The following is a 27,410-nucleotide window of genomic DNA, read 5'->3' as shown; positions in this document are numbered from 1 at the left end:
TATGAAATACGAATTGGGACTTGCTCCTCACACCAGCCTTATAGACACATCCCACCATGTTTTGGGAACATCACCCATGAATAATAAGATAGGACTTAGGAGTGTAGGAGATGTATGTTCCCAATGTGTGGTTGGTACAAGTTTAGATCTCCTACCCACTAGAATTCTACCCACCTCTACCTATATAGCTTTGCAGTCACACATGGAGAGCATCATGCACGAGGTGATGTTCGTAATGCACAGAGGTAGTGTGTTGTGGGTAGATGTGGACAGAGTTCTAGTGGGCAGGAGATTTGGAGTTGGCTGGTACATGCCATAAGGTCAGTGTGAGGAGAACTGTGAGAAACAAATTCGGACAACACAGGAATGGAATCTGTTCCTCACACAAGGGTGCCTCATAGGCACATCCACCGTGCATGTGCATTGGGAACATCTCCCGTGAATAATCACTTACAAGTACGAGATATATTCCCGATGCATGATAGGATGTGCGTGTGAGGTCGGTGTGAGGCGCTCTGCGTGAGTAGCAGATCCGGTCTCGACGACACAACGTACATTCCCAATTCGTTCGCTGGAAAAGGAAAAGGGCGGGAAAATACCCGATTTTCCAGGGTTAAGGCTTCGCATCGGCATTGTTCATTCTTCGATCTTCATTTAGGAAATACTCGGCTTTCTTCTTCTTTGTCAGGTGCACACAATCTTCTCTACAACTCTCTTTTCTTCTTCTTTTTATTTTGAAATGCGGATTAGGGTTGCTTTTTTTCTCTTTATATCAACATTCTACTTGGTCTAAGACTCTGGTACGTGAAAAATTATTGCAGAACTGGCACATCAACTGTTTGTTAATTTTCCCGCTAAGATATCCATGGTTTTCATGATTTATAATGTTATACTTTTTTTTTTAAACCCGCACAAATTTACTAATCTCCCTTTCCGCGACTTCTTGTTTAGATTTGTCTATGGAGTTATGATTGGTCTGCTCTTTTTATTCCGGATGCTTGATTAGTTTAGTAACTTAAAAGCTTCAATTTCTATTCTGAATGGATGATCTTTGTCTTATTTTCTGCCTCTTTATATTTGATATCAAAATTTCAATTCTGCTTCTTTTTTGGTTACGTTTATTACTTCACATTTTGTTTCTAAGCACCCAGTCCAAACAACACAGATTGAGAACTTTTTGAAGAAATGGGTAAAGAGGGAACCCCACAAATTACCAAGAGAACGACCAGATCCTCCTCTTCCACTGCAGATTCCAGTAATGCAATTGCAACAAAAACAGTCAATGCTCCCCGTCCTCCGTCGATAATCAGTGATCTCACATTTGGAGAAGAGCCAATGAGCTTGGATGCTCTACTTTCTAGTTTTCCCGGTAGACGACTTCAGGTTCTTGAGCTTTTGCAGTTGATAGGTCCCCTGAATTCTCCCATGTTTCCTCTTTTCATCTATGGTGGTGCTTCTACTGGGAAAAGCAGTGTCGTTCTTCAAGTTTTCAAGCATCTCAACCGACCTTTTGTTTATTCAAGCTGTCGTACTTGTTACAGTCCACGTATCTTGTTTGAATCCATGTTAAATCAGTTGTTGCTTCATAGGAGGAATGCAGGCAATGGTTATTCCAGCATGAAACGCTGTGAAAGGCCTGCTGATTTTGTTAACTTTCTTCGAGAAGCCTTGACTGATGTAGTAAATAATCTCAAGGAGCCTATAAAGAAAGCAAGCTCAAAGGAGTTGTTGAAACCAGGACATGGGAGGATGATTTATTTGATTTTTGATCATTTGGAACTTATCCAAGAGTGGGACAAGAGTTCTGGCATTATACTTTTGTTGTTCAACCTCTTTGATATCCTGAAGATGTCTGAAGTGGGTCTGATATTTATCAGCAATGTATCCCCTGATGCCTATTACTCAAATACTGGTCATGTAGAACCCATTCCTGTTTACTTTCCAGATTACACAGAAGACAATCTATGTCAGATATTCATGAGAAACCAGGCAAATCCCAAGCTTTTTTCCTCTTTTCTTGAGTAAGTAAACTTGTTTTTTCATAACATTCATTCTTGACTCATTTATTTATTTTTTTAGTTTTTTTTTTCTTTTGGTATTGCTTCACTAATATGTCTATGTTCTTGCAGTGTTGTTCTAAGGCCTTTCTGTAGAATGACTAGACGGGTTGATGAACTATCTGCCGCTTTTCCATTACTATTTAAAAAATATTGCGAACCTTTAAGTGATTTAGGTCTTGCTCCAACTGAAGACATGAAGAGGAAACTGTTCAGTCACCTCCAACCCCACATAGCACCTTCTCTCAATGAGATATTCAGGGTTCAATATGAATCTCGTGTTGATGTCAAGGCCAAGGAGAAAGTCAGGAGGAAGGGTAATATAAGAAAATTGGGAATTGAGGATGCTCTAGATGAGATTGATTTCCACATGTCTATATCCGCAAAATATCTTCTTATTTCTGCATTTCTTGCTTCAAGAAACCCAGCTACACTTGATGCGGCGCTGTTTGATTCAATGGGGGGTTCTGATAATAGAAAGCGTAAGAGAAAGTAAGTGTTCAGTCTGACATCATACAACCTGATTGTTGTTTACTGATAATAGGTACTATATGGTTGTAAGTGTCATACTTGTTCAACCCCAAGTCAGGGTTCATGGACAATGACTACATCAACTAATACTTAATGTTTTTTAGGGATTTTATAATTATTTGATTTTTCTTAGTTGCCTTTGCTTTGGCACATATTCCATTATAAGATGACATCTGTATCTGTTGTAAATGCTGTACCTATGAGCTTTTATTGACCTGGGTATTGAAGGCATATGAACTTAGTATTCTGGAATTTTGGTGTTGGATGTAAAGATTTTCTCGGTGCTATTTGTTTGTAAAGTTGTTTGTTGCTCATCAAGCTTTTCTAATCTCTACATGACATCTTATTTCTACTTCAAATGGTTTGTTCTTAGGGCTTCTCAAACATCAATGGAGAAGAAGGAAAACACAGAGAATGAATTGCTTATGAGAGGACCTGGAACTTTCCCTTTGGAGAGGTTATTAGCCATATTTCAGTGTCTCACATCAGTGGGAGAAGGTTCACTTGAGGAAGGGCAGAGAGAAGATGGTGGGGTTATGGCAGAAGATGGGGATGTTGGACTTATGTCTGATGTTCTATTGCAATTATCTACCCTCTGCAATGCTAATTTCATAATGAAAGGTGGAACCTGCCCATTAGAAGGTTCTACTAGGTACCGATCTACTGTGAGTGAAGAAATGGCTTTGAAGGTGATTCTCTCATTCTCCCATGTTGAAGTATAACCAAAATTTTATCAGCTTCTCATTGTTGAAGTATAAACAAAATTTTATGAACTTAAAAGGCTGAAAATCTTCACCTCCCTAACTGTATTTATTTAAAACTGGCTATAGGTTGCAAGGAGCTTGAGGTTCCCTTTATCGAAGTACTTGTACAGACGTTGATATGCAAGGTGGTTACAAATTGTGATGTGTTTTTATTAGGTTAACTTTCAATGTTTCACTCCACCCATTGTCTATCAAGAAAAGATGGAAAAGGTGATGATGTACACTGTCCTAATACCATATTGAATTGGATTTGTGCAGCATTCTTTGGTGCTTCACTGACTTTTGCCATTCTTGATTGAAGGTAGTGCCAATTGATGCTGGTTAACATACTGACATGGTACTGTACTTAAACCTCTTATCACTAGTTATTGATGGGTAAACCACTTCATATCGATAATTATCATTTTTAGAAAGCTTAGTTGTCTGGTTATGAGCACCTCTGAGATTGGATATCTGGCTGTCTCTAGCTTGGTATTTTTTTTGATCAATCTCTAGCTTGCAGCTGATGTGATGGATATCACGAAGAAGGTAAAAGATGCCAACCTACCAAAGGGTAAGAAAATAAAAGATATTTGCTCATGTTAAACACATTCTTAGCAGAATGCCACACATTAGTCATTACTAGCAATAGGATGTAACAAGATGAAGTTAAACTGATTTTGACTCAAGAATATTGTCCCAAGAATACTTCAGTTGTGGCTTTTGATAGGGTGCAATTGTAGAATAGGATTTGTATATTCAACCCCAAATAGATGGTTCTAGGGTTTGTTGAGCTGAGTTGAGCAAAATATTGCCCCAAAAATATATAAAAACAAAATGTTAGAAGTCTGCGTGACTAAAGAATCAGCTGAAAAAGAAAAATAAGAAAGTATAGAAGGTTGAGCACTTTTTTGGGATATAAGCCAAAGTGAAAAATATTAAACTTGTGAAGGCACAAAATATATGTAACATAATTTTACTGGCATATTAAGCAATCTGACAATAATTCAGATCTTTTAAATTGATCAAATCAATCTACTTGTATCCTGTATATCTTTCAATGAATAGTGTAATATGATTATTAACTGAATAAGGTAGGGGAAAAAGGGCACCACCCCTAGGTACAAAACTTTACATGGTTATTTACAATATTTCACCCAATGTTGTACTTGTTCTTGGAGATCAGCCCCTAACTGATTTCTAAAATGGTCAAAAGGGAGCAACCATGAAACTCTTTTTAAAATTAGACTCTGATGTAATATTTGGTGTATGCTGCAAGGGGCATTTTGGTCTTTTTCTTCCTCTTTTAAGTTGTATGGTCGCCCTAGTATATATAATAAAAATACTGGCGCCGCCAGTATGAGTTTGAGTTTTCTCTCAATCCCTTTCTCTCTTCTCCCCTTCTCCCCTTCTCTTCTCCTTCTCTCCTCTTCGCCCACTGCTCTGTTGATTGGAACATGGTATCAGAGTAGGACAGTGCTTTGTAAATCATCTCCTGCAAGTCGAAACTCTTTCCTGCTCCTCTGGACTGAGAAGTGGAAGAGACACACACGAACTCCATTTGAAGACTGTTCGTTCTTGTCCTGCCCTTGCTTCTTGGACTGCAACTGATTCATACGACACCCAGAGACCAGTGGATGACTGACTGAATCTCCCTAAGAGGTCGGTGTTCTCTTCCTGCGTTTTTTGTTGTTCTTGGGTTGGAAACTACAGAGACCCTGGACTGAATACGAACAGAAGCTTAAACCACCTTTTTTTTTAGTTCTTGGTGTTGAAACCAAGAACTGATTAAGTTATTCTGCTTGACCGAATGATATAAAGGGAGTTTATCCCTCTTGGTGGGCATGAAGACCCAATAATCTTCATGTTTGAGGAATCTTGGTAGGTCATAAGTGACCTAGTTCGACTGACAGAAGGTAGCAACCTCTTTAAATGTTTTTTGTAGTTCGTATTGCCTTAAGAAGACACCTCTTAGGTCGGCGAAAATCTGAGATAGCAAGGACTGTGCTCTGTTTTTTAGCAGTTTTTTTGTATTTACCTAGTTGGGTAAGGACTGTAATCAGTTTGTGTCTGTTGCCTTCACTTGGCTCCAATAATTCTGAAGAGTTTGCAACTTCAGAAACTACCTCACATCAAGGAGGGATGTTTGGTGGGTATGAGACCCTGCACTTTCCTATGACCATTACCTTCTTGGACGGCAGAAACTACTTAGCTTGGTCCAAGGAGATGCAACTGTACATCACTGCCAGGGGTAAGGTTGGATATATAACTGGTAAGACAAAAGAACCTAAAGCTGGTACTGCTGAGTATGATAAGTGGGACCAGGAAAATTGCATGATAATGTCTTGGCTCTTGACTTCAATGCTGCCTTCTGTCAAGCAAAATTTCATGTGGGCTGAGACAGCAAAAGAAATTTGGGATCAAGCCAAGGCAACATACTCAGAACAGAGACACTATGCATGGATTTATCAGCTGCAGGCTGAATCTTCAACATGCAAGCAAGGTGAGAAGAGTTTATCAGCCTACTACTTTGCTCTCACATCTGTCTGGAAGGAATTAGATTACTACCAAACCATTGAATGGGAAAGTTAGAAAGATGCCAAGGCCTACAAACAGTTGGTCTCCCAGCAATGAGTGTTTACTTTCCTTCTTGGCTTTAACCCCATGTATGAGTCTATTCGGGTATAGATTTTGGGCAGCAAGGATCTCTCGTCTATCCAAGAGGTGTATGCTTTAGTTCAGTCTAAGGAGAGTAGGAGGTCTGCTATGAATCATCCTGAGGGGGAGACCATAGCTTTAGCCGTAAGAAGTAATACCAATTCAGCCAGGAAGGGGGGAGATCATAAAAAGGTGGATGATAAGGATAAATTGTGGTGCACTTACTGCCAAAAGTCTAGACACACCCGTGAGACATGTTGGGAACTGCATGGAAAACCGAAATGGGCATAAGAACTCAACAAGAAATCAACAACAGAATAGAACAAGAAGCCAAATCAGAAGAAGTTCACCTTTGCCAATCTTGCCTCACACGAGTCTCTAGATTGTCCCTCTAGTTCAGATCCCAAGGAACATATTATCAGCTCCTTTTGTGACCATTTGGAGCAGTATGGTAGGGCTATCAGACAAACAAATTCTAGACTTGCACCTTCTACCTCATTTGCTTCTTCCTCAGGTAACTTAACCTCTGCTTTTCATGTGACTACTGATCCCCCGGAGTCTCCGTCGATTATTGACTCTGGTGCCTCCAACCATATGACTGGTAAGTCAACTTTGTTTCAGTCATATACCCTTCTATTTGGAAAAGATAAAGTGAGACTTGCTAATGGATCCTTCTCCTCCATTGCTGGTCAAGGATCTATATCTTTACCTTTTGGTCTCTCATTACAAAATGTTTTGCATGTCCCAAAAATGCCTATTAATTTGTTAACCATCAGTAGCATTACACATGCTTTGAACTATTCAGTAACTTTCCTTCCCAACTCTTGTGTTTTTCATGATTTGGCTTCCGGGAGGACGATTGGTAGAGGGAGCATGGTCGATGGCCTCTATGTGCTAGAGAATAAAGTTGGTCTTACAGTTTTAGAGTCTTTGAGTCAGTCTAGTAATAGTCAAGTTTTTTTGTGGCACCATCGGTTGGGTCATGTCTTTTAAGTCTTTGAAGTACTTATTTCCAGATTTATTTAAGTCTGTTTCTGTCAATGATATTCAGTGTCAAGTGTGTCAACTAAGCAAGCATTGTAGAACCTTGTTTCTTTTACGTAATAAAATATCGGATTTTCCTTTCCATATTGTGTACTCTGATGTTTGGGGACCTGTGAATGTTCCAATTGAGAATGCCTACAAGTACTTTATTTCTTTTATTGATGACTTTTCACGATTCACTTGGGTGTACCCTATGCACTCATGAGAAGTTCCTAAGCTTGTGAAAGATTTTCAACGAATGGTATACCCAATTTCAAATAGAGATTTGGGTCTTTCAATCAGACAATGCCAAGGAATACTTTCATGGAGATCTCTCCAACTTCTTTACGTCTTGTGGATCTATTCACAGGAGCTCATGTGCAAGGACTCCCCAACAAAATGGGGTTGCAGAGAGAAAAAGCCATCACATCTTAGAAGTTGCTTGAAGACTCTTGTTGCATATGCAAGTTTCAAAAAGATTTTGGTTGGATGCTGTTATGACTGCCACATATTATCAATAGAATGCCCTCTCAGTTATTGGGATATAGGTCCTTTCACCAGCTCCTCTTCCCCAAGGCTCCATTGTTTCCCATACCCATGCGTGTCTTTGGGTGCTAGTACTTCGTCCATGATCTCTTCCCTACCCAGGGTAAACTTGATCCTAAGGCTATTATGTGTGTGTTATGGACGTCTTCCTCGGGAAGACGTACCATTGCCGTCGGCAGCAACAGGCCCCGGGCCCACCGCCAGTAGCAGCAAGGATTCAGTGATGCTCATCCTACCCAGTTCGGCAACAATAGCCTTATCTAGATTAGATTAGCTCATTTTGCTTGTTCTTATCTTATTGTTCTTATCTCTTATCTTGTTAATAGCTTATTAGATTAGGATTAGCTTAGCTTATCTTATCTTGTTAGTAGCTTATCAGATTAGGATTAGCTTATCTTATCCTTAGCAAGATAAAACTGGAAGTCTCCCTATTCAGCAAGGAGACTCCTTTTGATTAGGACTCTTGTAATCTCCTATTTAAGGAGACCCCATTATTGAATGAGATATCAAATTATTCAGTCAAGAGTGAGTTAGGAGAGTTGGTGATCTCTTGGACAAATCACCGAAGGTGCCAAGATAGGTTCATCACGAGCAGGAAGGAACAAGGGAAAACAGGAGGTTTTCCCCGTGGACCGACCCGAGACGAGATCCTATTCCCGGGCCCTCAACAACTTGGTATCAGAGCAAGGCGTCATGGGAGATCTGGAGCAGCTACCTTCCAGGGTCCACGACCTCGAGCACCAACTCGTGGAGACCAGCTCTGAAGTTCGTGAGATCAAAGGTGAAGTGCGAGAACTGCGACGACTAATGGAGATGTTTCTTTCCAGCAGGGAAAGGAACTCTGACGGAGGGATAGCAGCTAACGACCGCCGGCCAGATCTGCCAGAGTCTTCCGGCGAACAACAGTCCGTCGGCCATGGAGTAACCATCATCCCCAAGTACAGCAGGCTGGAGTTCCCATCGTACAACGGCAACGGAGACCCCCTAGGCTGGCTGTATCGCTGCGAGCAGTTCTTCCGGAATCAACGGACAAATGACCAGGACAAGGTAAGCCTAGCCGCCTTTCATTTAACAGAAGAAGCACAACTTTGGTTTTATCGGTTAGGGCAAGAAGAACCCGGGCTCAGTTGGCCCTAGTTTAAATCCTATTGCCTTCTTCGGTTCGGACCCCCATTGACCAGCAACCCACTGGGCGAGCTAATTAACCTTAAACAGACCGGAACAGTTGTTGAATACCAGCGACAGTTCCAAACCCTCCTCGTGAGGGCATCCTCCGTGCGACCAGACCAACAAGTTGATATGTTCACAGCAGGGTTAGCAGAACCCCTGCGAGTGGATGTCGAGATGCAGAATCCCCCAAATTTGGTCACAGCCATGAACTTAGCCCGCGCATTTGAGCGCAAGCTGCAGCTCAGCCGCGGAATTTTTAATGTGGGTCGTCCACCGAACTCGTGGGTGCCCCCAAGACCAGCAGCAACGACCCCCTCTTCTGCTACCAGCCGGGAAATGAAGCCTCCCACGACCACCACCTCTAGAGTAGTGACAAGTACAGGCAGTAACATGGTCACTCCTCCCATCAAGCGCTTAACCAGGGCAGAAATGGCAGAGCGCCGAGCGAGAGGTCAATGCTTCAATTGTGATGACCTCTACTCGGCAAGACATAGATGCAAGAGGCTTTTTTGCCTTCTCATAGATGAGCAAGAGGAGGAAGGGGAACCCGTCATATTCGAACCAGAGATCTCTCTCCATGCGATCACCGGTATTAAAACCTCTCAGACCATGTAGTTACAGGCACAGATCGCAGGTCAGCCGGTGCGCATTCTCGTCGATTCATGGAGCACACACAACTTCATAAGTGAACATGCAGCCCTGCAGTTAAAACTACCAATGGAACTCCTGCCGCGACTACAGGTAGTCGTCGCAAATGGTGAAAAAGTTCACAGTCCAGGGATTTGTAAGGACGTCCCAGTACAGGTCAATTCTGAACTAATTCTTGTTGATTTATTTGTACTCTCATTGGATGGGTTCGATATTGTTCTTGGGGTCAAATGGTTAATTACCCTAGGCCCGATTTTGTGGGACTTCAGCGCACTCACCATGACCTTCCACCTGAATGGCAAGCAAGTTTCATGGCATGGTTGCAGGGTTAAAGAAAAGACACCGCAGGTTCATGCACTCCAGACAGAACCAGCAGCCATGGAAAAACTTCTCGCCGAGTTTTCAGATCTGTTCTAGGAACCGAAGGGCCTTCCCCCTTCCCGAGCTTGCGACCATCGTATTCCTTTGGTGGCGGGTTCAGCACCAGTCGTTGTCAGGCCTTATCGCTACCCTCACTTACAGAAGGATGAGATAGAAAAACAATGTACAACGATGCTGAACCAAGGGATCATACGCAAAAGTCACTCCCCCTTCTCTTCGCCGGTTCTGTTGGTGGCGAAGCAGGATGTGGAGGTTCTGTGTTGACTATAGAGAACTCAATGACCGGACGATCAAAGATAAGTTCCCTATTCCTGTTGTTGACGAACTACTGGACGAGTTGCATGGTGCCCAGTATTTCTCTAAGTTGGACCTCAGGTCCGGATATTTCCAAGTTCGCATGGCTCCCGGTGACGTGAAGAAGACTGCTTTTCGCACCCACCATGGCCACTTCGAATTTTTAGTCATGCCATTCGGACTCTCCAATGCACCATCTACATTTCAGTCACTAATGAACGAGGTATTCCAGCCCCATCTGCGCAAATTTGTTTTAGTTTTCTTTGATGATATCCTCGTTTACAGCAAGTCATGGGTAGAGCATGTCCACCATCTGAGGACCGTTTTCGTACTCCTACGCCAACACAGCTTATTCCTAAAACGGTCCAAGTGCTCCTTCGGGGAGTGACAGGTTCTTTACCTCGGCCACATCATCCATGGGCGGGGTGTAACAGTTGATAGTTCCAAGATTCAGGCTATAACAGAATGACCCAAACCTCAATCCGCCAAGGCCTTACGCGGGTTCCTCGGTTTAACGGGTTACTACCGCAAATTTGTACAGAACTATGGAGTGTTGGCAGCCCCGTTAACCAACCTGTTGAAGAGAAACTCCTTCCGGTGGGACGACGCAGCTGATGAAGCTTTTCTGTCACTGCGAAATGCACTGTCTTCAACCCCTGTCCTGCAATTACCTAATTTCGCCCTCGAATTTACAGTCGAGTGCGATGCTTCCGGAGTGGGTATCGGGGCCGTACTACAGCAGCAAGGGCACCCGATCGCTTTCTTCAGCCGCAGATTGGCTGACCGGCATCTGAAGCTTCCAGCCTATGAGCGCGAACTAATCGGCCTTGCCCGAGCCATCCAGCACTGGAGGCCGTATTTGTGGGGGCAGTTGTTCATCGTCAAAACTGATCATTACAGCCTCAAATACCTGTTAGAGCAGCGTCTCACCACTTCCCCTCAGCAGCATTGGGTTAGCAAACTGCTCGGGTTTGACTTCCGGGTGGAATATAAGGCGGGATCCTCTAATCGCGTAGCTGATGCCTTGTCTAGGCGAGAAGAAGACATGATGGTTCTATGTAGCATTTCCCAACCTCGGATCTCTCTGTTTGACGACATTAAGAAGGCAGCACCACAGTCCCCAGAATGGTCGCTCTTACTGCAGAAGATCCAGACCGGCACGGCCGACCCCGATTGGTCACTTCACGATAGGTTGGTACTGTATAAGGGACGAGTCCATCTTCCAACAGACTGCCCGTTGATTCCCACCATCATCACCAGCATCCATAACTCCACCCACGAGGGCATTCAAAAAACACTATACCGCGTCCGGACTGATTTCCATTGGCGAGGTATGAAGACTTCTATTCGAGATTTTGTCCAGAATTGCTCCACATGCCAACAGCACAAATGGGAAAATCTACACCCGGTAGGCCTCCTTCAGCCCCTTTCCGTCCCATCGCAAATCTGGTCCGACATCTCCATGGACTTCATTGAGGGACTTCCCAAGCTAGGGGGCAAATCAGTTCTCTTTGTGGTAGTCGACCGCTTCTCTAAATATGCGCACTTCATTCCTCTATCACACCCGTACACTGCCACTTCGGTTTCCCTCGCCTTCTTTACACATATCTTTCGCTTACATGGGTTGCTGGAATCCATCGTCAGCGATAGAGACCCGGTCTTCACTAGTGCCTTCTGGAAAGAGTTATTTCGACTACACGGCACCACCCTGGCCTACTCATCAGCTTACCGGCCACAAATCGATGGTCAGACGGAAGTGGTTAACCGCACTATCGAGATGTATCTCCGCTGTTTCGTAGGCGATCAACCTCGACGGTGGTTGGAATGGCTTCCTTGGGCCGAGTACTGCTACAACACAGCCTACCATTCCTCCCTCGGCATGACTCCCTTTCGCGTCGTTTACGGCAGGGATCCTCCCCGCTTGCTGTCCTACGAGCCTGGATCTACTCGCTTGGACGCAATCGATCACTCCTTACAGGACCGCGACGCCCTCCTCGCCGACGTCCGCATTCGCTTACAACAGGCCCAGCTCCGCATGAAGCTCCACTATGATAAGCACCACCGGGAACTATCATTCGATCTAGGACAATTTGTTTGGTTGAAGCTCCAGCCCTACCGGCAGCGCTCCTTGCGCCACAAGGCTGCCTCGAAGCTGGCCCCTAAGTACTATGGGCCCTACAAGGTTCTGCGACGGATTGGCAGTGTGGCCTACCAGCTGGAATTGCCAGAGACTAGCCGAATTCATGATGTCTTCCACATCTCCTTGCTGAAACCATTTACGGGTGTTCCCCCGGACCAAGTTCCCTCCCTGCCACCCTTGAAAGATGGCAAACTGGTCCCCCAGCCTAAAACTGTCACCCGCTCTCGTTTTAATCGTGGAATCCTTGAAGTCTTGGTGGAATGGTGTGATCTACCACCAACAGAAGCCACATGGATCCCATTGGCAGAGTTCCAAGCCACATATCCAGCTTTCGAGCTTGAGGACAAGCTCGTAGTCCAGGAGGGGAGTAATGTTATGGACGCCTTCCTCGGGAAGACGTACCATCACCGCCGGCAGCAACAGGCCCCGGGCCCACCGCCAGCAGCAGCAAGGATTCAGTGATGCTCATCCTACCCAGTTCGGCAACAGCAGCCTTATCTAGATTAGATTAGCTCATTTTGCTTGTTCTTATCTTATTGTTCTTATCTCTTATCTTATCTTGTTAATAGCTTATCAGATTAGGATTAGCTTATCTTATCTTATCTTGTTAGTAGCTTATCAGATTAGGATTAGCTTATCTTATCCTTAGCAAGATAAAACTGGAAGTCTCCCTATTCAGCAAGGAGACTCCCTTTGATTAGGACTCTTGTAATCTCCTATTTAAGGAGACCCCATTATTGAATGAGATATCAAATTATTCAGTCAAGAGTGAGTTAGGAGAGTTGGTGATCTCTTGGACAAATCACCGAAGGTGCCAAGATAGGTTCATCACAAGCAGGAAGGAACTAGGGAAAACATGAGGTTTTCCCCGTGGACCGACCTATGACGAGATCCTATTCCCGGGCCCTCAATAGTGTGTTTTTCTTGGATATCCCCTTTCTCAAAATGGTTATCGTTGTTTTGATCCAGTCTCAAGGAAATATTTTGTCTCTATGGGTGTCTCATTCTTTGAAAATGTTCCCTTTTCTGTTTTCCCTCAGGGGGAGAATCTTGGTGAGGAGAAACAGAAACAGACTCCAGTCTTGTTGCCTTCCCCACCTGACCCTCCTCCATTTCGTGTTTTTTGGAGACAACGTTATAAAAGTCAAGGCCAACAGAGTTCAATAGTCAAGGGACAGCCTGAGACTACACAACAATGCCTTTGGACTCCCAGGAACTGAATCAATGCCCTCACCCAAGTACTGTTATTCTTATTGAAACTCTTGAACCCATTGACATTGACACTTCAAATTGTGATCTAGACCTTCCTATTGCAAAAATGTAGGGGGTTAGATCATGCACTACACACCATCCTATGGCTCAATTCTTATCCTTTGAAAATGTCTCACCTTCATTTTGTGCTTTTCTATCTAAAATTGATAATGTCGCAGTTTCTAAAAGTGTCACAGATGCTCTCCTTTCTCTTAAGTGGACAGAGGCTATGAAGGAAGAAATCAATGCCCTCCACAAAAACGGCACATGGGAGCTAGTGGATCTTCCCGAGGGAAAGGAACCTGTAGGGTGCAAATGGGGTGTTCTCTGTAAAACACAAGGCAAATGGCACAGTTGAGAGATACAAGGCTAGATTGGTTGCAAAGGGTTTTACACAAGTGTATGGTGTTGAGTATGTTGAGACTTTTGTGCCTGTAGAAAAATGAATTCTATTCGGGTTCTTATCTCTTTGGCGGCAAACCTTGATTGGGAGCTTCATCAACTAGACATTAAAAATGCCTTCTTGAATGGGGATTTGGAAGAGGAAGTATACATAACTAAACCTCCTGGTTTTTGAACTAAGGGTAAAGAGCAAAAAGTGTTCAAATTAAAGAAGTCCTTATACGACCTAAAACAATCACCAAGGGCTTGGTTTAGCAGATTTCATCAGGTAGTTCAACAAATGAGGTTTAGGCAATGCCAATCTGATCACACGCTCTTTGTGAAGAAGGAACAAGGGAAAATAGTTTGTGGATGATATTGTCATTACCGGTGACTAGGTCTCAGAGATACAAAGGTTAAAAAGGTTCCTAGCTACACAGTTTGAGGTGAAGGATCTAGGTCCATTGCGCTACTTCCTTGGAATTGAAGTGGCTCGCTCCCAACAGGGCATCTTCATCTCTCAAAGGAAGTACACCCTAGATCTCCTGAAAGATACAGGAAAACTTGGTGCCAAACCTGCCGACACTCCTATAGATGTGAATCATAAACTTGGGGACTGTGGTGGTGAACTTTTGGAGGATCCAAAGCAGTACCAAAGGCTTGTGGGGAGACTGCTCTATTTATCCATGACTAGGCCTGACATAGCATATGCTGTGGGGGTTCTCAGCCAGTTTATGCATGCTCCTAAGGTAGCACATCTGGAAGCGGTAGACAGGGTACTAAGATATCTGAAGAAATTCCCAGGGACAGGCCTATTGTTCAAGAAACATGGGCATATGAAAGTTGAGATTTACATTGATGTTGATTGGGTTGGCTCGATAGATGACAGGAAATCCACGAGTGGTTACTGTACCTTTGTTGGGGGAAATGTTGTTACTTGGAAGAGTAGGAAACAGTGTGGCTGCCCGATCCAATGCAAAGGCAAAATATAAGCTCATGTCACATGGAGTTGCAGAGCTACTGTGGATCAAGACCTTTTAAGTGAATTGGGTTTCCAAGCTAAAGACCCTATGTCACTCTATTGTGACAACAAAGCAGCTATCAACATTGTTGCAAATCCAGTTCTCTATGATAGAACCAAGCATATTGAAATTGATAAGCATTTTATCAGAGAGAAGCTTGAGAAAGGAGAAGTTTGCACCCCTTACATCAGCTCAAAGGAACAACTTGCAGATGTCTTTACTAAGGGATTGAATTCCTTGCGCCATTATGATCTATGAGACAAGTTAGGGATGATTGACATCTATGCCCCAACTTGAGGGGGAGTGATGTAATATTTGGTGTAGGCCACAAGGGGCATTTTGGTCTTTTTCTTCCTCTTTAAGTTGTACGGTCACCCTAGTATATATAATAAAAATACTGGCGCCGCCAGTATGAGTTTGAGTTTTCTCTCTTCTCCCCTTCTCTTCTCCTTCTCTCCTCTTTGCCCACTGCTTTGTTGATTGGAACAGACTCCATTGTATCAACAATCTCTTCTCCCAAGTAATCCTCCATGGATGTACTGTTCGTGTCAAAATATCTGCATATTTCTTTCCATGTACATGCCCCAAAATAGTGCAAAAGGTAAGAGGTTTCTACAACATCCTTCAACCAGTTCTATTTTTTTTTAAATTTCATTTAGAAAGAAGGGCTACATAAACTTGGGGGCAGATTTTTTATCAAAAAAAAAAAAAAACTTGGTTGTAGCTTTAGAGAATCAGTCAGTCCTTTGATTGACTTCCCTAAAGATGTGGTTGTAGCTAACTTGGAATCCTTGATTGTGTACCATGTCATGACAGTCACTAGTAAGGTTCTCTAAATTCTAAGGGGAAATAATCTTTCCAACAGACATCATCACAATGTTATTGTTATTGGTCTCTTTGCCATCATATATGCTTCTCCCAATGCCCAAGCTTCAACCACATCAATTGATGTTACTCCTGTAAATTCTGTTGAATGTGTCTATATACCTTGTTGATCTCTACTGATGCACATGTTTATTGAAGCATCAAAGTTGATTTTTAGGTCACGAGTTTTTTTTTTTTTTCGTGGCTTTCATTTGATCAGCATTTGCTTATTTCCATTGACCCTATAATCATTCGCACTTGTGTATTCACTAAATCTAGTCAACATTTGCTTTGCTATATTGAATTATTATTGGAGTCTGGATTAGTTTGTTCTCAAGGTAATCTTATTTGATTAAAAAAAAAGAGTACGTCTCATTCCTTGTCATAATCCCCATAGCAAGAAGGATGCTCATTCTTAGCAGTCAATCATACTTCTCTGAACGTGTTCATCATTCTTCATGCTCCACCAATCAATTATTCCATTGCCAGATTCTCTAGGGCCTGGGAAACTCAAGCTCACTGCCTTCCAAACATATCTTCCTATCATGCATTTTATAAATATATGGGCATCTTCAATATCTCCACATATTATTTTGCATTCTGGGTCAATGTTTGTGCCTTGATCTCATTTCTTTGATTTGGAATTTTTTGGTTATTAGTTGCCACAAGAAAATCTGTATTTTAGATAACATTTGAGACTCCATATTTTTTAGTGAATTTACTTCTATCATTCTGTTCGGAAGAACTAACTGCTACTTGGTTAGCTGATTTTATTGTAAATTTGCCCTTCATATCAGCACCCCACCATATCAATCTTCTCAGATACGGTAATTGGCATTAGCTTTGATTTCATTAATTATATTTTGTAGGAACCGATGTTCTACAGCCTATAATCTCCGTGGTTTTGTGGAGGGTCAATTACTTCATTTACTTTGAGATCTAGATTGATACCCCCACCGGCCCACCCCCCTGTTTTAGGGTTGGATTCATGTCAGTGGAGGTTCTCTAGAGATCCAATTGTCAGTTCAGAAATTGATCATCTCCTGTACCTATTTCCCATTGAAGACTATTGATCAAAAGTTTAAAACAGATCTCTACTTCCTAGTATGCGTCGCCGTGCCCAAGTTATTACCAGATTTCTTCTCAACTTCAAATAGACTAGTTCCATTTAACTATATTTTTCCTAATGTGGCAAAACACACATTTTCCAACGCCTGACCCATTGACCCCTTGATATCAAGTCAAATGATTGATTATGAGAATTTTGTTGAACACTGCACTCTATTGACCCCCTTGTTTCCTGTAATTTTTTTGGTGGAAAAAACATTCATCAAGCAACACAGGAAACAATACAAAAAACACCACACAGCATGACAGCACCAAAGAAAAAAATAAACAGCAACAGAAAAACACTACAGACGAGAAAAACCAGAGGTCTCTTTGCAGACTTAAAAAGGGCCTTCTGATTCTGAACACAGAGCACTTGATCACCGAAGAGGTAGCGCCTCGTTAAATTGAAAGGACGGATTCCGACCTGCTTTAGCAACAGCATGGGTAACACAGTTGGCGGAAGTTCTGACCTGCTCTAGCACCATCCTCACTGTGCATCGCAGCTGTGCGTTCGGAACATCTTTCCATGAATGATAACATCGTGTACGGGAGATGTTCTCAACGCACGGCTGCGATGAGCTATGAGATTGGTGTGAGACGCAATTTGTGAGGAGCAGATCCGATCTCTCACGAGGGATCAACTGTAATCCGATCAAATCATTTAAACTGTTCACTAGAAAACATAAACCGAATAAACTCACACTCATCTAATATTTTATGACCCATAAATGAGCCCGGATCTGCTGATCACAACACATCGCTGACCGCAGAATCATTGCCACATACTCCATATATCTTCATTAATGGGAGATGCTTCCAATGTGCGACTGCGGTGTTGTAGTCAGCGGATTTAAACTCCCTATAAATAGACGTACTTGGCAGATTAGATATTACATAATAACTTCATTAAGGCATGATAGGCATCCTAAAATGGGAAGAGGTGATGGTGATATTACATGTAGGGTAAAAGTGGAAATGGCAGTCTTAACCCTCACATCCATTCAAATAAATTAATTAAAAGAAACTAAAAACAAAAGTGCCATTTTGCCCTAGTAAAACAGGGACGATCATTATATTTTTTTCTATTTGATCAATTTTGTTTTTTATACAAAAAAGTTAGGGGTACTTTTGGAATAAAAAACCATGGATCTATACCCTTAAACATAGGCTTCTAAACAGAGTGAATTCGAATCGAATCAGGCCATGTTCGAATTCGATTCCGATTACAAAATAATTGATTCGAATTCAATTCGAAATCGATCGGATATTCAGAAATTCCAACCGAATTCGATTTCGATTAAAATATCGAATATCCAAATCGATTCGAATTTGAGTGATTCTATAAATATTAAAAATCCTAAATCTAGAAATTAGATTACGCAAGAAGAAACCCCTTTGCTGTGGCCTATGAGTAAAATAGAAAAAGCCTTAAAAGACTAGAATAAGAAGAAAAAAATAAAAAAGATATATAAAGAAGTAATAGAGAAAGTTGATATTTGAATGGAAGAAGTTAGAAGAACGCCATGAAACTCATTTGTCTTTGACGAAATCCGGTGCTCTTTTCTTTTTTTTTTCTCTTCTACCTCTGAATCTATGATTGCAAATTTAAAATAGTAAAAATATAAAATGATAACACGACTACGACCAAGGGAGAGGGAGATGAGACGGACATGGGGAGAAACATAGTTGCAGGTTAGAAGATGGGGAGAAGAAAAGTTAGTAAAAGTGAAAGGTTGCGGGTTAGGAGAAGAGGAGAAGAAAAGTCTTGTGAAACAGTGAAAATAAATGGACTGTGGGGAGAGGTTCGATGAAGACAGAGGGATTATGCATGTCTCGATGAAAAAAATAATATAAAAATCAATTGAATGTTGAATCATTTATTGGTTTATGTTAGTTTTCTGAAAGGGTTGTACATCTTTAATTGTCTTGATAATACTCTTACACCTTAGTATTTAATGTATATGACACCAAATCTTATATTATAATATATTTATATCTATTTTATATTATAATATATATTATATTTATATTTAATCGAATTTGAATATTTATTGAATCGGATCAACTTATATTTGAATTTGATTTGATAAATTAATCGGTATTTATTCTTAATTTGAATTCGACCATTAAATTAATCGAATAATCTGAATTTGATTCGTTTACATCGGATATCGAATTCGAAATTGGATACTCGAATACCGTTTACACCCCTACTTAAACACCTTCCACTCGGTTTAGTTATAAGATAATTATTGTTTATTTTATTTATCTTTCGTCGGAAATGGTTGAAAATTAAGAAAAAATCAATTTTAACTTTGCCTATTTATGGGAATTTTACAAAACTCATTTATACGAGGGGAAAATCTATGATTCCGGAAAGACATGGTTCTTGAAAGGCTTCAACCAATCATAACTCTCAATGAATTTTGATGAAAACCTACTTGTTGGTTACCACCTTTATGATCCTAGTTGAGTAGTTGTAAGTTTTTCCGAACCCCTATATTTGATATAAAAAGATGAACTAAAGGCAATTAATCAATAACTTTTTTTTATTACAAAATACAAAATGCTGAAAAGTAGGGATGGCAACGGTCAATGAGTAGGGTACTCATGAAAATTGCCCATCCCATTCCCAAACACGTTGAAGTACCCTTGATCCCAAACCCATTTAATTTTGGGGTAATAGCATATAAGGGCAACTTTTGATGTTTAATATCAATAAACCCCAAATAGGCAGAGGTGGCGGTCATTCCTCTGCCAGTTGCCGCGCCACCTGTCTCCACCCATCTCCGGCAATGTTGTCGGAGGCGGAGGTGGAGGTGGGTGGAGGTGGCGGCGTTGGACAGAGAAACCACCAGCCCTGCCGCCACCACCTCTGCCTCCAGCCACCACCGGCAACGTTGCCGGAGGCGGAGACGACGGACGGTGGATAGCGGCTCTAGTGGCAAGAAGAAGAAGATGAACAGTATTTTTGCCCTTTATTGATATTATTTTTAAAAAGTTAACTTATTTTTGTTTTTTTTTAAATATATTACTTTTATTGATATTAAATCCCAAAAGTTGCCCTTGTATGCTAGAAACCCTTTAATTTTTCCTCCCAAATTTCAAAATTCGTCCTTTCCCAAATCTATTAAACCCGTCTCATACGATTATCATTTGGCTTAGTTATTTCCATTCAAGTCTACCTTAAATCAGTCCTCTATAAAACTAAGATGTTAGAAGGATTTGAACCTAGGTTGCTTACTTGAATCTTATTCTAACCATTAGACCATTGCATGATATCTTATTAAATTAGCAATGAAAAGCAACCATATTATATCTACAAATACTCGGGTTCGGGCCATAATCAATCATCTCTAAATGTTTTTGCCTCTATAATTTCAATTATCTATTTATGCTCAGTTTGGAAGGAGTACAAATACAAATATATATAGTGCAAATACATACAAAATATAAGATTTTGTACTTTATAAATTTGTATTTGTACTCCTTCCAAACTGAGCCTTAAGAGATTTTTTTGGACGAAATATTTTTATTATGACATATTACAATTATTTATTAAACTTAGTTTATTTAAAATTTTTAACTTTTTACATGATCATTAATGAGATTTATAATATTAGTTTGTTAAATTATGCATAGGCAACGTTTCCTTGGGATATTTTGATAATTTACACTTACCTTTTTTATGGTAAAATTACACTTTATACATTTTCTTATGTATAGAATTATTAGAGTTGTAGATTTTATATAGTTGAGTTATTAGATCTGTACCCATGTGTATCTTTTTTTTTTTTGTCATATCCATGCATATCCTAAGTGTATAGATATGTTTCTTTAAATTGCATGTTCAATATTTTTTGCATTTTTTGATACTTAGAACCTTGCACCCGGTTTTACATCACACAAGTAAAATGTGATAGCCCTCTTAAAGTATCAAGTAGAAATGGTGTGGTAGGCCAATAGGGGTTTAACGAAATTGTGGGCATATTTTTTAAACCGAACAGGCCCTTTGGTTTTTGCATTGTTCCAAAATCAAAACCAAACTGAATCAATCGGTTAATTGATTGGTTCTATTTTCAGTTTTTTTATATTTGTAATATAATATTATAAAATTATTTATACTGGTTGGATTGATTAACGACCGGTTTTTCTTATAGGTTATCCAAAAATCAAATTGGTGCCTTCAGCTTTTAAAAAAATACCAAACCAAAATCGAACTAATCAGTTTGGTTAATCGGATTTTTTGGTTTGTTTTCCTTGATTTGGTAGGTTTTTGGCATTGATATCGTTGCTTCAGAGATGTTTTCTGAGAAAAAGGTGCTGTATGCATGAGGATCTATTGCACCATTTTCTCAGAAAATGACTCATTTTTTGTTTGGCATCAATGTTGCCACATAGGCTGTTTTTTGGGAAAACAACACTGGTTTTGTTTGGTACTAGTGTTGTATAACTGTTTTCAGCATTGGTCTATATTATCCAACGCTTAAGATGATGTCACATTGATGCCACATTGACGTGAAATGTCACGTCATTGCACGGGCTGTTTTCTAAGAAAACATTGAATTTGGCTTTTCTTTAGACCACACTTTCCATATTTTCAAGGTGTGGTCTAGAGCAATGTTTTTTCTCAAAAAACGATGCCAAATAAAAGGCCATTTTTTGAAGAACTTTTTCTAATGTGGCACCGATGTGGCGCCATTTTCTCAGAAAACGGCATCAATGCCAAACATCGCCTTGGTTGAATTTTTTGGTTTTTGAACACCTATAGGCCAATGCTAAAGATGCCTATAATGGGATATAATGGCAAGGGTTTGAATACTCTCTCCATCCTCTTTACTATCCATATTATTTCTTATAAAACATATTTAATAATATATATGAAGTTTATAATTAGATTTGGATACCAGATACCCTGTGGCTAGGGGTGGATTAGAGCCGAGTCGAGCCGAATAATATGGGGCTCGAGCTCGGCTCGCCACTGTTGTATAAGGCTTGAGCTCGAGCTCGGCTTGAGCCAAAAACTCATAAGCTCGAGATCGGTTTGGCTCGAGTTCAATTTCAAAAAAAAATGTTTTATAAAAATAAAAAAATTATATATAAAAATATTTTTTATTTGATATTAAAAAATTAAGAATTATAATATTTTTATTATATATATTATTTTCACGAGTTGTTCGAGCTCGGCTCATTTATTAATCGAGCCTATAAATTGGGCTCGAAGCTCGATTGATACCAGCCGAGCTCGACAGCTTGTGAATAGCTCGGATTGTGGCCACCCCTACATGTGGCCAAAACCCAAACCCTATATAGTTTTGATAAATGGGTCTTAAGATCGGGGTGGATCAGGTGCCCTAAACTTCCCACATCTCATGTGAAAACTAAGACCCTGTTTGGTTTGTGGGAATAGGGGTATGGAATCTAAATCGAAATAGCCCGTTCCGATTCCAACTGTTTGATTGGGCAGAATTGGAATCCCATTCCCATTCCTGCTGGAATGGCATTCTCCATTTGAGGGAATGGTCATTCCTTGCCCCTCCCTTGGGAATGAAATCCCATTCCTGTCTGAACCAAACAGACTATAAGAATGGGTCATTCTGATTTCGATTCCGATTCCAACTACAAACCAAACGAACCCTAAGTATTAATCAAGAAATAGCCTTGGGACTCAAGAAATCTGCTTATAGGCAAACAGATACAAACCGTACAAGCGATTAAGCAAAAATGAGTGACCCATCAGACAAACACACCCCAAGACCATACAAGATCACATGAGCGACCCACATGCGCCCCTTTCAGCGTGAGCGTGCATTGGGAACATCTCCCATACTTTGTCATCGGGAGATATTCCAAATACATGGTCGGCATGCAGTGGGGCGGGCGCAGATGTGAACTCAGGGCATACGTGCACAACGAGACATTCTTAACACATGACGAAAATCGAAAATAGTGTCGTTTGTTTGTGTTCCAACTGGTCCAGATCGGGCGGCGCTGGGAAACCAGGCTTCACAATTTTCTTTGACCTTTAGATGACCACAAAACTTTGACCTTCTAGAAGACCTTTCCCCCACCCCCACCCGATCTCAACCAACCTTCAGCTTCAAGATCGGAGCCTGTCCTAGTTTTACTTAAAAACAACAGAGACAACCACAAATTCGGAGATCGCGGCCCGTCGGTGATCGGTGACGAGTTACTGGCGAGAAGCTCCTGAAAAAACGCATCCCTTTGCTTTCTCGACGGCTTTCCGTTTTTCTTTTCATCGGAGGGGGTTTTCCTTTTTCGGTGCTTAGTTAGGGATGCCTCCTTTTGTAGACGACATCCTTCCTTCGTCGAATGTGTTCATCCAGAAGAAACCAGAATCGAGTATCATCACCATTGATGTCGGTGGGCAACTCTTCCAGACCACCAAACAAACCCTGGCCCAAGCTGGTTCCGGTTCACTCCTCTCGAAGCTTTCCAATCCCTCATCTCTTTCTCGGCCGGATGTTCCTTTCATAGACAGAGACCCTGAGATCTTTTCCATCCTTCTCTCCCTTCTCAGGACTGGTAATCTCCCTTCCAAAGCCAAGGCTTTTGATCTTCAGGACCTCATCTTTGAAGCCCAATTCTACGGCCTCGAGAGCCTCCTTGTGTCCTCTCAATCCAATCCCTCTCAATTCGAAGCCTTCAATCTCGAAAAATCACTGATTTTGCCTCTCAATGGTAGGGATTCCCCCTCTGCCATCTCTACCACCCCTTATGGATCCGTTCACGTATCTCACGGTAGCAAAATCACGTCATTTGACTGGTCACTCCGTCGGAAATCCACGATCCTTACACAGTTCACCGCTATCGACTCCCTCCTTGCGCTTTCGCAGTCTGTCGCCGCGGCCGGTGCCACCGACTTCTCAGGCCTGCAGATTCTGGACCTTGACAGGGGTTTTATTAGAGAAACCTTAAATTGGGAGAATTCGACCATGTCCAGTTCCACGGTTCAGGCTATTGGTTCTTCTCCCGATTTTTTATTTACAAGCTTCGAGTCCGGCCGTCGAAACTCGAGTTCCATCATGGTTTTTGATATACATGGGAGTTTTTGTCCTGTCGTGGAAATTGCCCGCTGCGAAATCTATGGTGCTGAAATCGACTCCGCGATCCCGGCGACCAAACTGAGGTGGGTTTCGAGTCTCAATATGCTTATGGCATCGGGATCTCATGGAGGGCCTTCTGGGGTGTTGGGTAACATCAGATTGTGGGATATCAGGTCCGGCAATGTTGTTTGGGAACTGAAGGAGAAGATGGACTGTTTTTCTGATGTAACGGTCTCGGATGCTCTCTCTGCAATTTTTAAGGTCGGTGTGAATTCCGGCGAGGTGTTCTTTGCAGACATGAGGAAGCTTAATGCCGATAATCCATGGGTTTGCCTTGGTGATGCAAGAAAGGGGAACAGTGGGAAGAAAGAAGGTTTTGGCTGTAAGATTGAAAGCCATGGAAATCAGGTATTTTGCAGTAAAGGAGGGGATGTAGAGCTCTGGTCAGAGGTTCTAATGGGTTCTCCAACAAGTAGTGAAGATGGGTTGAGGGGGAGAGTTTTCAGGAGAAATTTAATGGGTAGAGTCAAGGACGTGGGAGGATGTAAGATAACAAACCTCGCATTTGGGGGTAACAGGATGGTTGTTACAAGGAAGGATCAACAATCTGTTGAGGTTTGGCAGAGTTCAGTCAGGGGATTCTGAAATTATTTGTCTTGCTCTTGTATAGAATTCATTGTACAATAGAGAGAGAAAGATCGCAACAATGTAATGTTAAAAAAATTGTGCCAATTCTATCTATTCTGCAACTGCAAGCTTTTTAGTTCTTTGGTCTGGTAGAGAAAGATACCTATGCGTTTATTGCTCGATCTTTTTCTTTCTTATGGACTCCGTCTGGTTAGATCTAAAATCTCGTTCAAAACTCGGACGAAATTAAGAATGGTGCAATAAATTTGCGCTCATTTTGTACTCACCTTTTATTATTTGCAGGAAAAGGTAGAGAAAGAAAACGAAAGGAAAGATAGGCTTATAAACCTTGTATAAGTTTCTCTGTCTTTCCCTTCTTTTTCCTACCTTTTTCCTTCAAACCAAACATAACCTAATTAATTACAAATTACAAACAAGTTCTATGGCAATCTTCCTGGGCATACGTAAGAAAGGGTATGGATTATTGCCACTACTTTTGTCGTTGAATTCGATTTTAGGTATTTGGTAAATTGATGTGGATTGATTTCAATTCGGTGGGCCATAGTTTTCTGTCAATTTTTTGTTAGGTTAAGCAGTTTTACCATGATACAGCAATTCATGGTTGGGAACAAAATCTCTCTGTATGGTGGGTGATTAGCCAATTGAATCAATTGGGCCTAATTGAAGAGCCTTGACACAACATCTTGTGTGCATGATCATGCAGAATTCTGAAGTTTCAGTGTAAATTTCATTTGCATTGGTGTAAATGTATTGGAGTCCAAATATGCTGAGCGTAAATTCTGATTTAGTGTTGCTTTAGATTTTATTCTCTAAATTTGTTTGTGTGAAGTATAATGATGAGTTCTCTAATACAATATAGTTAAATTTTGAATCCACGTAAAACAATATAACACGAGTTTTTCTATGTTTAAACACTAGAACCCCATCTAACATGCCCATCATTATCAATAAATGTCCCTGAACAAAGAGGTGTGGGATCAAATCCACGTAATGTGGGATTTCCGTGGTAAGGTCAATGGATATCATGCACCCTGCTTTATTCTAGGGCCATCCCTTCCTCGTGTAATATGTAATATAAAAAAGGGTTATTATTTAAAATTCATCATGACTTTTCTTAAATTCATCATGATTTTTTTAAATCTCTTAAGCACGGGTGCTGATGGTGCGCAATCCGGCCGGTCCTAGCTGTCAACGATCTTGCCTCTGACTGGAGCAACAGGGGGCCTGAAACGGAGAAGAAGGTGGGGAATCTCCGGGAAAGAACCCGGTGAGATTGCTCCGAAACTCAAGTTAGTATTCTCTCAAAGGCAAGATAAAGCCAGATGGCGCAAAGTTCACATACCTTGTTCTTGGGGGGTAGGGAGCTTTTTATAACCACTTCGCGCACTCACTCCTAAACTTCTGTCTGGTCGGGTATGATTATCTCTGTGCTCCTGCCAGTTCGAATGTCATCACCTCTGCTGGGGCAGAACCGCCACTGCTCGGAGCCGTCTTTGCAACTGGAGATGGCGGTGGTAGGTGGCGGTGGCAAGTGGCCGTTGAAGTGCGGCTGTCAAGCGTCAGATCCCAAGTCAGTTAGGTGCGCCGCCCCTGGATACGGACTTCCTCAGTGTCACGCATGGTACGGTTGTTCAGTTCGGCGTCCTGGAGGCGAAGCGCTGGAGTGGTGAGCGAGGTGAAGTCTTGAGTTCGGATAGAGGAGTGTCCCGAACGGCCATGGGGCAGGCCAGTTCGGGTTGTTGCCCCATGTATTTGTAAGGCTCAGGGCCTAAGGGAGAGCTCGGGCTCCTTGTGGGGAGTTCGGGCTCCTTGTAGGGGGTTCGGACCGCTGGTTCCTCCTTTTGGAGCTCGCGCCTTGGTCGTGCTGTTGTCTTTGCCATGTGTTGAGTGATTACGAGGTCGGGCCAAATCTTCCTTCATCAATTGCCCCCCACTCCTCGTGCTAAGGAACTTTCCCTGGCGCGAGGAGTTGGCGAGGTGGCGAGTGGATTTGTCCCGTACTTCGAACTGGTTTTGACTAATAGCACGAAGTGCGCGTTCGTCAGGATTTTTTTGGGTTTCTCGAGCGCCAAAAAGACAGGAAACGCGCCAATCTGTCTAAAAATGCTGACAGATGTGACGGCGCGCGCTTATTTCAAAATTCAAAAAGTGCGCCGCTAGAAGATGTGACAACGAGCGTCTTTTCAAATTTGAAAAAACGCGCTGCTACCGCCTTTAATGCGAGGAGACGTGCGCTGGCGTTCTTGCAGTTTCGGAAAGACATGCGGCCAATCACGTCTCGGTCTCAGGAGACGTGCGGCCAGTCACGTCTCGGTATTTGAGATGTGTGGTCAGCGCGACTGCGGGCCATTGGATTGTCTTTGATCTGAGCCGTTGATTCTCGGTTATTGTGGGTATAAATAGTGGGGGACCCCAGTCGCTGTCATTGTCTTGCGTTTTCCTTCTTGAGCACGCATCCCAGTTTCAGCTCGCGTCTAAGCCTCTAGCTCGCGTTCACATTCCCGTAGTCCATTTGCTTTTTTCCGGGTGAGTACTTTCTTGTAATCCTTATTCTCCTTCCAATGTCTAGCTCGGATAGCTCAGACAGTTCTTCAAGGGGGTCGGATGCAGGTTCTATGAACCGAGTTGCATCCCCCGACAGTCTTAGTGAATCTGAGGTAGAACTCGAGGAAGAGTTCAAACCCGTAGGCCGAGTCGCCTCGGGTAGTTTGGCGTCCTCCTCTCGTCGAGGTCGGACGTTGGACAAGTTTGGGCCTTCGACCATGACGCTTGAGGGGCTTCATTCCCTTATTACCTAGTTCAACTTGCCTAGGGAGTACACCTACTTCATACCCTCGGGCATTTTCCCTTGGGAACACGGTCCTGATGAGATCGTG

The 27,410-nt window shown here is 42.0% G+C and overlaps 2 protein-coding genes across 10 annotated transcripts; both read left to right on the top strand.

Annotated features, from left to right (window-relative positions):
* Positions 1 to 257: 257 nt before the first annotated feature.
* ORC5 (origin recognition complex protein 5) lies at positions 258 to 16,856 on the top strand. Of its 9 annotated transcripts, none has more exons than XR_737457.3 (7): positions 258 to 688; positions 1,166 to 2,021; positions 2,130 to 2,549; positions 2,962 to 3,277; positions 3,419 to 3,477; positions 3,611 to 3,689; positions 16,579 to 16,856. XR_737457.3 is itself a non-coding variant. In XM_088890773.1 (7 exons), exons 2-5 carry the CDS (start codon positions 1,186 to 1,188, stop codon positions 3,467 to 3,469), a joined length of 1,623 nt encoding a protein of 540 aa, XP_088746899.1. In that variant the 5' UTR covers positions 258 to 688; positions 1,166 to 1,185; the 3' UTR covers positions 3,470 to 3,477; positions 3,654 to 3,689; positions 16,579 to 16,856. The 9 variants fall into 9 exon arrangements, 4 of the variants coding, with proteins under 4 accessions (XP_088746899.1, XP_010275639.1, XP_010275638.1 ...); XR_737459.3 differs by having other exon boundaries at positions 3,419 to 3,562; positions 3,654 to 3,689; XR_016077896.1 differs by lacking the exon at positions 16,579 to 16,856 and adding an exon at positions 3,848 to 3,938.
* Positions 16,857 to 22,869: 6,013 nt separating this feature from the next.
* Positions 22,870 to 24,671, top strand: LOC104610625 (BTB/POZ domain with WD40/YVTN repeat-like protein). The gene has a single exon (XM_010277333.2). The coding sequence runs from the start codon at positions 23,116 to 23,118 to the stop codon at positions 24,529 to 24,531; it is 1,416 nt and encodes a 471-aa protein (XP_010275635.1). The 5' UTR covers positions 22,870 to 23,115; the 3' UTR covers positions 24,532 to 24,671.
* The last annotated feature ends 2,739 nt before the right edge of the window (positions 24,672 to 27,410 follow it).

This window comes from Nelumbo nucifera, chromosome 6 (genome assembly GCF_055504915.1).
Source record: "Nelumbo nucifera cultivar China Antique chromosome 6, China Antique-T2T, whole genome shotgun sequence".
Classification (NCBI taxonomy): Eukaryota; Viridiplantae; Streptophyta; class Magnoliopsida; order Proteales; family Nelumbonaceae; genus Nelumbo; species Nelumbo nucifera.
Note: the sequence above shows the minus strand (reverse complement) of the source record. Positions and strands in the feature narration are given on the sequence as shown.

Coding starts and splice junctions, on each gene's coding strand:
- ORC5 (XM_088890773.1), top strand. CDS start 1,186: ATGGGTAAAGAGGGAACCCCACAAATTACCAAGAGAACGACCAGATCC. Junction 2,022..2,129: donor CTTTTTTCCTCTTTTCTTGA/GTAAGTAAACTT, acceptor ATGTTCTTGCAG/TGTTGTTCTAAGGCCTTTCT. Junction 2,550..2,961: donor AATAGAAAGCGTAAGAGAAA/GTAAGTGTTCAG, acceptor GTTTGTTCTTAG/GGCTTCTCAAACATCAATGG.
- LOC104610625 (XM_010277333.2), top strand. CDS start 23,116: ATGCCTCCTTTTGTAGACGACATCCTTCCTTCGTCGAATGTGTTCATC.